General features: G+C 38.7%; 1 protein-coding gene across 1 annotated transcript; it reads left to right on the top strand.

The window, feature by feature from the left end:
* Nucleotides 1–2207: 2207 nt before the first annotated feature.
* HRSP12 (heat-responsive protein 12) lies at nt 2208–5999 on the top strand. Its single transcript, XM_010006445.1, has 5 exons — nt 2208–2312; nt 2844–2898; nt 3725–3793; nt 5453–5508; nt 5937–5999. The coding sequence occupies exons 1-5, from the start codon at nt 2232–2234 to the stop codon at nt 5997–5999; spliced, it is 324 nt and encodes a 107-aa protein (XP_010004747.1). The 5' UTR covers nt 2208–2231.
* Nucleotides 6000–11080: the final 5081 nt, after the last annotated feature.

The following is an 11080-nucleotide window of genomic DNA, read 5'->3' as shown; positions in this document are numbered from 1 at the left end:
CTCTGCTGTGAGTCTGAGCATGATAACAGAGGAATGAGGGCTTAATATAGACTGAAGAATTGAGATGTGTGGTCTACATTCCTGGTTCTGCTACAGCCCTTTAATACACTTTTTGATGACCTGTTCTGAGTGTATTTCTTTCCTTTACTGCATCCAATTTTCAGGACTTTGAGATAGGTAGGTAGATGGATATATAAAAAGATTTATATGTGTGAGTGTGTACACATACATATATATCCCATTAATAATATTAAACTATCTAAAAGACATGGTAGAGATACTCTTGTATTAATCAGCAACTATTTGACTAAAGAAGATCTGATTAACTTTGAAGTCCTTGTTGTTAAAGACCATGCTTCTTAACACCATCTCTCTGATGGATCGTGTTCTTCTAAGGTCATAGTGTCTGTCCAGTTATGTACATACTGAAACCTGAATGCCTTGAGGCACACACTCAGATCTTTAATCAGAGATTAAAGAGTAGCTACAAATGACCCTAGTTATAGGATACATCTGCAGTTAAAGTGTGATTGGGGTTTGTGTAGTTCAAGTTTCCCTGAACTTCACTGATGCATTTGACTGCAGTAGAAGTATACCCTTTAGTTGGTAAATTGTTAACAGTCTCAGTGATTGGAGGATTCTGTCAGTAAGTGTACCAAGAGAAGAAAGCTGAGGATCAGAGAAGGGGACCCGATAACCCTGCTATGGATGTTGATCTGGCAGTGGTATCGGAAAGCTTCAGCTTTTTTCCCCAATTATTCATTAGTTAGGACTGAGCAAAGGCCTTTGTTGGGATATTTTATTGTGTCATTTGCTTATATAATGAGTAGAAGACAATCTATTTTTTTAGAGAGCTCATACCTTCTTGTTGCAAGGTTCTCTGTGCTTCAAACAGAAGTTTGTGGTCTGAGGGCCTGTGCTTCAGACAAAGCAGGACATGGTAGGAAAGAAACTGATATTAAAGCAGCATGTGTGTTTGGTTCAAAACCACATTTTCTGTCAAGAAGACTGCATTAACTAAATTTAGGTTGGTCCCCTGTGAAGCTAATGGATTGAGCCAATCCAGTTGAGTCAATCTCAATTAAGAGAAGGGATGTAATAATTTTTTTTTTATGAAAGAGCCCTTTTCTTCCTCCACTAACATTAAAGGGAAACTAACCTCCTAATTTAGATACTTCAGGGAGGTTTCTAATTCTAGCTTGTGTAACTTGAGAGGCTTGCTGCATTGTCAAAACAGTGTATTTTCTCATGGAATGGGGAGTGATAAGAAAAATGGTGTTGACAGGTCACAAACACTTTCAAAATATTTTTTCTCTAATGTCTTTGCAAAATATTTTTAATTACCAGCTGAAGAGAAGTAAATTGTCTCTTCAATGATGTTTGCTAGGTAGCTTAAATCTTTGGTTTAATCTTTTAATCTCTTTGTGGCAATTAGAGACATTAACAATTGCCAACTCTGCTTCAGCAAAAACACACCTGACATTTATATAAAAATGTTTTGCAAATAGCTTTAATTCTGCATTCTTCTGAATTAACCCAGCCAACAGGTCATCCAGGTTATAGTGAGCAGAGAGTGATTGTTCTGGAAATTGAGTGATCAAGGTGTTGTGCTGACTGGCCAAATTAATGACTGGAGGAACAGTGCCAGAGAACTAGCATGCAGGGCTTCACCTCACAGCTGTAACTCGTTACCATAGTGCCTGTTTGAGAAGAAAAACATTACAGTTTCTAATCAGCCCTCGTTTGATTTTTCTTTTTTTTTTTTTTTCTCATCATCATTCACTGCTCTGCAGCTGAGAAGTAGATGAAAGGTATTATCTACCCCTTAAACTAGGATGGGATACTTATCTGGGCAGGTGCAAAAACTAGTTAGTTACTCTCGTTTGTGCTATCCGCAGTGTGGATATTGTGTAGCTGTGTTGAGTGTTGTGTTGCTGTGCTCATACCTTGTGCCTTTGTGAGAAAAAGGGTTTATTACCTCAAAAACATGTAGCTGTGTGCATCCATAGTTGGTCTGATCCCAGCTCTCCCAAAGCATAAGCAGACTGAACATCTGAATATGTGTACAGACTTGTGCGTGCATCACCTAAGTACTCTGTCTTTCTGAGAGACTATAAATTACTGAAGAAAAAGTGAAATGTGCTTCCAGATAGTTAATTGTTTCAATGGGGAGACATTAAAGCTAAAATGTCACTTGTGTTTTCAGCCAAGCAGTGCTGGTGGACCGGACGATGTACATTGCAGGACAGATAGGTCTAGAACCTTCCACTGGACAGCTCGTCTCTGGAGGGGCAAAGGAAGAAACTAAGCAGGTAAGATGTCTTCTAGCAATCAGCTTGTAGTGGGGTTGGCATTTGCTTAGTTAAAGGTGGACTTGTGAGAAACCGAACAGACCAAAAGAGCACTTTTCACATCCTTCAAGACGCAGCAAAAGCAGGAAGAAGTAATTCTATCCTAACCCTATCATTTTCTACTCAAACAACTGGGTCAGGGGAGGAATTAATGTAGGAAAGTAGGAAAGAATCAATAACAAAAGTTCAGACCCCCAGTAAAAACCCTGGCTTGAGTCAAGGAAGGATTTTTTCCCCTAGCAGCAAAGAGTTTGTGTGAGGTAACAGGGTGAGATGGAGCTGCATCATGCATTTGCTTCTAATGAATGGATGATTTAATACTAGTGTTTATTAGAAGCTCCCTTTTATTAATTTCTGATTTTTCTTACCCACTGAGGACTGCTGAAGATTTTCTGGGTGAACTTATACTGTAACATGGATGTAGCCAAGTTACAACTTGTATTTATGTACTTACCTAAGTAATTAAAGCTTTTTGTCTCATTTTTTCATTAGGCTCTAAAAAACATGGGAGAAATCCTGAAAGCTGCAGGCTGTGACTATGGCAATGGTAAGTGCTGCTGTGATGGTGGCAAGCAGGTGGTTGTTTTCAAGCTCTTTGCTAAACATTTGATTGTTATCAATAGCTGAAGAAAACAAAAGGAATGCATCTGGGTAAAAAATAAAATAAATAAATGAACATGCAGATCTCTGTGAGGAGTGCTGATGGAACATTGCATTTCACCAGATGTTTTCTGCCCGTGGGACTGATACATTTTAATTCTAGCTGGGCAAACTCAGGTATAGGCAGAGCTGCAACTGATTACAGGAGTTTTAAGCATCCTGGGCTTTGCTCCAGGTAACAGCAGGTTTGTATCTATGGTGTTAATATTCTAGGCACTTTCAATGCTTTTTTGGGGGGAGTACTCATACAGTGTATGAGTCCTACACTGTAGTGTAGCCAAACCAGGATTAATGCTGGCTTGGGCAGTCATGCATAAAAAATTATAGCATAGACTGTATTTCCAGGCATTTTATGGACTTTTTTGGCTGCAGATATTATATGTGATATAATTTATTGGCTTGCAGCAAGTTTTTTTAGTTGACCTGCTTATTGGTTTTGTGGTTCTTGGAAGAACTTGGCTTAGAATGAAATTGAAATTGTATCTTTTCAGAACTGGTCAGAAATGTCTAATTGCTTAAAGTTTTATTACATACTAGGTGTTCAGATTTTTTAGCTGGTAGCTCTAATAGTCAGTATCTGTTTGCAAAATGTTGGAAAATGTTTAGAATGCTTGAGAGAAACTTACAAAATAAAAGCAAGAAATACAGTAAAGATTTTGAAGTTTTGTACACAAGTCAGAGCCCTAAAATAACTGCAGTTATGTAATTTCTAGTTGTGAAAACTACAGTTTTGATGGCAGACATGAAGGACTTCAATGATATTAACGATATTTACAAACAATGTAAGTAAATATTTTGTTTCTGATTTCTCAGTATGACTTGTGTAACAAATTATATTCACAGTAAGCAAAATGTTTTGATGACATAGTTCCAGATTCTTTAGATACCAGTAGAAATAAAACATTAAAAAAACCCAACAACTTGCAAGCACCAGACCAAGCATAGCCTTATTTCTTGTGGATTTATGTCCTACATTCCCACTAACTCACTATCATGTGACAATCAAGTCCTGCTGTCTCTACAGTTTGATCTTCATGCCTCTTTACCTTGATAGATGCCATGTTATCCCTACTATCATTCTACTGTAGGCAGCCTTCAAATGCTTAGTTTCTGATTTTTGTATCTCTGTTTCATTTAAGTCCGTTTGTATCTTGGAATGATTTGTGGACTACTTTTTTATACAAGAATGAGCCACTTAAGAAAAAAAGAGTAATGCTTCATTAACAAAACTGAATTCATACTGAAATAGGTGATTCCAAAGAGCTGTATTTTGTAGAAGAATTTGGGAGAATATTCACATATGGTTCCTTATTTTTATAGCTTTGAGTTTTATTTAGATAGCAATATCTGGTCTTGAGTGAAGTCTTTTATTGATGAGCTATCAACAGTCTTCTGCATGTTAAAATGGAATTGTGTGTGCATTTAAGCAGGGTAAAAATAGACCAGCTGGATACTTGCTTACGTGTGGCCTCCTACCTGTTCTTCAAGAAAACAGTTGTTGCTGTTCTTGGTTTGTGAGTTATTACTTTGCCTTGTCAGTGAAGGACCTGAAATTACCATTAATGAGCTTAATGTTAACTGTCACTAGTAAAAATTTTGTTTAATTATGCAAATTCCTTGGAAGTGTTCAGGTTGGATGGGGATTTGAGCAACGTTATCTAGTGAAAGGTGTTCTTGCCCATGGCAGGGTGGTGGGTTGCACTAGATGGTCTTTAAAGCTCCCTTCAAACCTGGACTATTCTATGATTCCATACATTTAGCCTTTATATCTTGACCAATACTGTTCTTCCCCTTATTGTCACTCCCATTCTTTTCATATTCTTGAGCATCAGCCTAATTGGTAATGGATTAATAGGTCAAGGGCCTGTTTTTCCTGCTTTTTTGATGACGAGGCCTTGTGCAGCCTGGTCTAGTGTGAGGTGTCCCTGTTCATAGCTGGGAAGTTGAAATCTGATGATCTTTAGGGTCCCTTCCAACCTCAACCATTCTGTGGTTCTAGGTGAGTAAGGGTGGCCCTTTGTTGACTTGAGGCAAATCTGGGATCTTCACTCATGACGCTTTTAGCAGGGGTCTGTGTCTCTTGCTTGGTCTATGAAAGAGCTCTCTTCCACTCCCTGGAGTTTGCAACTGGATAATCGCAATTCTGATTTAATCTTTCTGGTTTTAGCCAGGTTGGTGTTAAGGCAAAGTGCAAGGTATCACTAGCTGCTGGGTCACAACTGCAGCTGACTTCTTGATGATGAATGGTAACTTGGTGAAATGTTAGAGCAGTCAGAGACCAAAAAAAACAAGGGGGAAATAACAGCTGGCATGGAAGACTATTTGTCTTGTAGCCTTGAACCTGAAACTATTCCAATGACTGCATTTTATACAGATGACTTCAAACTGTGTTCTATCAAGCAAAGTTAAGTGATTGGTGGGTATTTCTGTTTAAATTACAGTTTTCAAGACAAACTTCCCAGCCAGAGCAGCCTATCAGGTTGCTGCTTTGCCAAAAGTAAGTGTCACTTTTCTGACTCAAAAAAAAAATAAAAATTGTCTGGAACTCTTCACTTCTGAAGCATTCTGACAGCTTTTCTTATTCTGGAATAGTTTCAATTGCAATTATTTTAATGAATAATTTTAAGTATTTAGGTCTTGTTTCTAAGTATTCAAATCTTCTTCCCACACATAAGAGATCTGGTAATGAGCCACTTCTCTGTGGTGGAATGTGGCAACAACACTAGAAATGAGGGATTTGAATACTAAAAGAAGAGCAAAGTGAATTTTCAATATTATTTAACATTGCTAAATTAGTAATATAACTATCAGAAGTATAATCTCCCTCAAATGTAACTGTTGTTACAAGGCTGTGTTATACATCCAATTGCTTCATAAAAGAGGTGTATTAAATTCCTAATATGTTTCTTCATTGTTTTCTGGCAGGGTGCCCGGGTTGAGATTGAAGCAATTGCAATTCAAGGACCCCTCCAAGATGCTTCAGCCTGACTATAACTGGAGACTGAATATCCTAGGACAGAACTTTTAGTTTTAACACTTCTCCCTTACATCCTGTTCCTACAAATCACTATCAGAAATTACATACAGTTGAAATCACTAAACTTACTAAGGAAAGGTGTTTTCTTCTGGATTTTGGCCTTGGATTCTCTAAAATTCAAGCTCACAGTGAGTTCTATGCAGGTAAACACTAAAACCTCCACAAGTCCTGCTAAAACCAGCTGAATTTGATTGCAGGACAGGGCCCCTTCTCTGTGATGATGGCTGGATATTCAGGTATTAAGTACACATTTGGATGAATGTATGACAGTTATACTGTGGGTGACCTGGACATGGAAAATTGTAATGATTTGTAATAGTAGGTTTTTAGTAACAATTTAAAATAAGAAAAAATGACAAAGGGGACAACAGTAGAACACTTAAATTGCTTAGCGTATGTTTTAGCTTTTGCATTTTGGGGTATTTTGCTGTATTTGTCTCTGAACTGTCTTAAGGTCTTTACAGCATAGATTACATAGATCACATTTTTTCAGATGAAAGCAATTAAGTTCTAAAAGAAGAAAATTATGCTTTTCTGAACTAAAAGTACTGACCTTATAAATCAACTGTAAATTAATCTCTACCTGTAACTTTTTTCATAGTTTTTTTCCTAGTAATTCAACTTCTACTGATTTTTTTATTAAAAACAAAAACAACATCAAAGCCAAAATTAATCCCATTTAATGAGAATAAATGATATTTGCATCTGTAGAACTGTTATTTTCCTGGTTATTCTTTGATACCCCATTATAAAGAAGTCCATCTTGCTTATTTAGTAGGACTCATTCAAACCAAAAGGATATTTTTATTATCTATCTCCTAGTAGCTACAGATTAAAATAATCCTCCAAGACAGGAAACTGTTATTAACATGAATATGACTTTCTAGGAAACATAGAGCAGGTGTTGCTTCACTTTGTCAGTTAAGAATAATTAAGAATAATGGAATGGAGTGTGAGGGACCAGCCCTCCGGACCTACTTTGGGAAATGGTACCAAAACCTGTTAGAGCTCCTGCTCATATGAATCCCAAAAGGCCTGCCTGGAAAGATGGAGACTGCAGGAATGGCCTGCACAGGCCTTGGGCCTGCAGAGATGAGATAATAACGATTGAGATAATGACAGTGATCAAGGGGCGGAGGGGGCAGGTCCACTCCAGCTGCTCACACATGTATGGCTCAATCACACGTACTTGTGAAATCAAGATTCTAGGCCTATGAAATAGGGGGCTGCAATGGTGGGGTTTTGGGAGTTCCATCGACACTGACCATTGACACCGACCCTCCCCCATTGGCTGGATCAACGTCGCTGGATCAGGACCGGTGATTTTCCTGTCCTCTTTATCTCTCTCTTCCCTCCCCTCCACCTTTTTCTTCTCATCCCCTTTTCCTTACTTAATATGTATATGAGGGTGGTTTTGTTTAGGTTGTTCAGTATTAACTCCTACTAGTGTAATAAATGTGTTATTTGTTATAAGCAGACCTTGTGTGTCGCTGCACCTTAAGCTGATCAAGGGGTATTGGACAGTCGAGCTGTTACTTGGACCATCAGACATTTACTCTCTCTGGGAAAAGACCAGGTCTGAGAGAAGGGTTTTGAGCCCAGCCGCACCTGGGCTCCTCTCTGAAGGAAGCTTAGAAAGCAAGGGGGTTCAGTCGTAATCTCTTTGTGAAGTCCATCAGCAGATCTCAGCCTTGTATAACCGTCCTGGTTATCCCTTCCTATGCCCACGTTCCTCTCCACTGCCGCCCTCGGGCTGAGCTGCCTCTTTGCCAACCTTGAACCTAACACTAGATGGCAGTTCGGATTTTTTTTCTGGGTACTGACTTGTCCGTTTCCTGCCAGAAGTCCTGCATAGAACTCTTCTGGGTGTCTTCACAATACAAAGGGGTGTGAACGTGCTTCCCGCAGTGAGGTACAGTCTGAGACTGAAATGGACGTGAAGCACCCGAAGGAAGTACAAGCCGGATTGCAGGGACACAACACACTGCTGCCTTTAAAAATGCTTGTACCAGTAACTAGGTGCCACTCTAAAAAAAAATCAGGAACTAAATCTATGATGCTTTGACATTTAGCTAAAGACCAGCTGCAGTTTCTGGAATGCCTCAGGACTAATTATGTATTCTTCAGGTACTGGAATTCTAGAATGACAGAAATAAAACCTTATTTACAGCGATAATGTAGCAGTTCTTAACACTTTTATAAGCAGAGTTGTATTCTATTCCTTAAGATAAAAAAGCTAAGCTGCATAATTCTCCAATATAACAAGCAAGTTTTGTGGATGTTGCTTAGGTCTTAGTTCAGCAAAGTACACAAACAGTTCAGAAATCCTGTTTTAACTGGAGCTGAGTTGAACTTCAGGGGGTTTTTGTTTGCTAAACTGGGATGCTAGCATGGCAAATTACAAGTTGAAATTCAGCTTGTGACAAACTAATTTCACCCTTTAAAATTCATTTCAATCACACATAAGTTAAAAAAAAAAAATAAAACCCCAACCCAAACAAAACAGGTCTTCTATTTCTGTAAAAGTAAAGCAATACTTAAATTAGCATGTTCTTCCCAGTGTTCTACCTACTACCCAGTAGATACTTTTTTCTCTAATGATTATATTATCTACAAATTCAATAATGCAAAAATAAAACTCAGGATATCATTTTAATCAAACTTTGTTAAATTGTATAACCAAACTTATACTGCTCTAATCTTCTCCTACAAGCACCTTGCTGTTGCTGCAGTTTTTAACCTGAAAGCAGTTCCACATTGAGTGAAAGACACTAAAAACCCTTAACAGCCAGAATCCCAAGTATCTTCTGGGATCCTAGCACAGTTTGCATGTGTCTGCATAAACCTGAGAGGGTGCAAATGTAATCCTTTCTAGGGCTGTGTTAATTGGTAATTGAAATAAAATTCCTCTCCATTTTCTTGTTAGATTGGAAATGGAGTTTATTCCTTCCAGTTTCCTACCCAGCACTACCTGCAGCATAAAATTCTTTACCTCCCCCTGGGATGAAGTTAAGTGGTAGAATGAGTAACTGAGATGGGCAGGCTACCTTTACTCCCTTATATATTAGTATTTTATTTCCAAGTGCAGTCTCCTCTGCTGTTAATGCCACTGATGGCTGTCACAGAACTCCTCTTGGTTTATGCTTTTAAATTGTGCAGTGTAGCTGGTCAACCCACCTCATGATCTCATAGGCAACTTGCAAGCAGTCAGCGTGGCTCCCCGGCCAATTTCACCTCCTGTGCTTCAGAGCAGGACGTCGTTGGCACAGGTGCTGGTGGCTGAACCACATTCTCAGTGCACAGGAGGAAACTAGAAGGAGCTGACAGAGGAAGTTCCTGGGGATTGCTGGACCTTGCGGCTGTATGCCCATCCCTATCCTGCATCACCCTGAGCACCCCTCACCCCTCTCAGTACCTGTTCCCCCACTCCTCAGCATTCCCAAGTGTGTGGTATGTTTCTCATGGCTTTTTGTCATGGAATGATTTGGACATGTGGTCAAAAAGTCTGACTACCTCTGAATTCCTGGTTTCCACTTTAATTTCAATAGATTTTTAAGAGAACCATCTCCTTGCCTTAACTTCTCTATAATAGAAGGCTAGCAAAAATAAAACTGCAGCATCCACCCAACAAAAAATTCCTAAAAGAACACAAAAGTATGCATTTTGGTTCTAAAAGTTTATGGTATGCCTACAGAAAGTTGACATTAAGTGACACTGACAAGTTTGCAAGAGTGCTGATAAGCAGAAAACCTTAGATTTAATGATGCAGCCAAGGCACATCAGCTTACACAAAAGGCTGATAGGCCAGGGATATAAATTAGATTATTTTATACAAACCAGAGTCAGCTGGAGTCAGATGTGCATATGCAGGGGAAAAAAAAAATAGCTCTTAAAGGAAATTTGTATAATTTGCTAGTGATAGCAAAAATTCTGAAAACTCCTTTTTACAATAAAGCTAATAAAATAGCAACGTGTGCTTGCTCTTTTTAGATAACTGACCTTTACTCTATGTTCTACTTCCTTGTGCCAGAGAATCCTGTAAGCACATTCCTTGATGATAACACATAGTCCCTTTGCAATGTGCATCATCAGAACAAACTTCTTCTCTCTATCAGATCCATAACTTCAATTATATTCAGGGTCCTTTTTCACAGGAGATTTGTTTGAAAGCTTTGCCATTCAGCTTCAGGTCCAAAAGGATTATTTAGCACTTTGGAAAATCACCACCACAGCCCCTGACAGCATAGTTCTGAAGGAGAGCACTACAGGGAAATGTTAATAGATGACTTCTCCTTTGGGAACAGGCTTCTATATGTCTGTGGTTAGAAATCCATTTTGGAAGCCACAAATGTGTATGAGGAGATAAAGTGAGGATATTTATCACTATGAATGTTAACAGCTGTGAAGTTTTCTTTGTATTTTAAGTGTGCTTGAATTTATAAGGCCAAAACATCCTACATATAGTTAAAAATGCCCTCTTCACCCTGTTTTTGCAGAAGTGATCTTATATATTGTACTACTAGCCCTGCAATAAATTTCTCTGCAAAAATGGAGAGTGAACAGCAGACACCCTCTTGGGTCCTGGACGCTGCACCCAGTATATATTCTTTTTCCTGAAAAACCAACCTCTGTGTTTAGTCACAGCCTGGTAAATGTGCTATAGACTTCAGCAGCCCCATACATTGGTAGCCCAGGCACTTGGATACATTGCCTGCATACTACTATTAAAAAAATTTAAAAAGCTACACTATATTCTTTATCCTATATTATGCTGGTTGAAGGTTTCAAATGGTTGAAGTTAGTTATCTGGAGCCAGAAAAAATCCTAATTGAAAACTGACCAGTGATACTGATATCAGAAAAGGATCCCACTGTGCTCGCTGTGTCCTGAAGGCACTCTGTGGCAGAGAGATGGAAGTTCAGGGATTTCAAACACTTGAAGTCTTGGCAGCTTGACTTAAAAAATTATAAATTATATCAAACTTTTCCTGATGCCTTTTATTCATGTTCTTGCCTTGTGGCTCAATCCATAA

Source organism: Chaetura pelagica, unplaced genomic scaffold, assembly GCF_000747805.2.
Source record: "Chaetura pelagica isolate M959 unplaced genomic scaffold, ChaPel_1.0 scaffold76, whole genome shotgun sequence".
Lineage (NCBI taxonomy): Eukaryota > Metazoa > Chordata > Aves > Apodiformes > Apodidae > Chaetura > Chaetura pelagica.
Note: the sequence above shows the minus strand (reverse complement) of the source record. Positions and strands in the feature narration are given on the sequence as shown.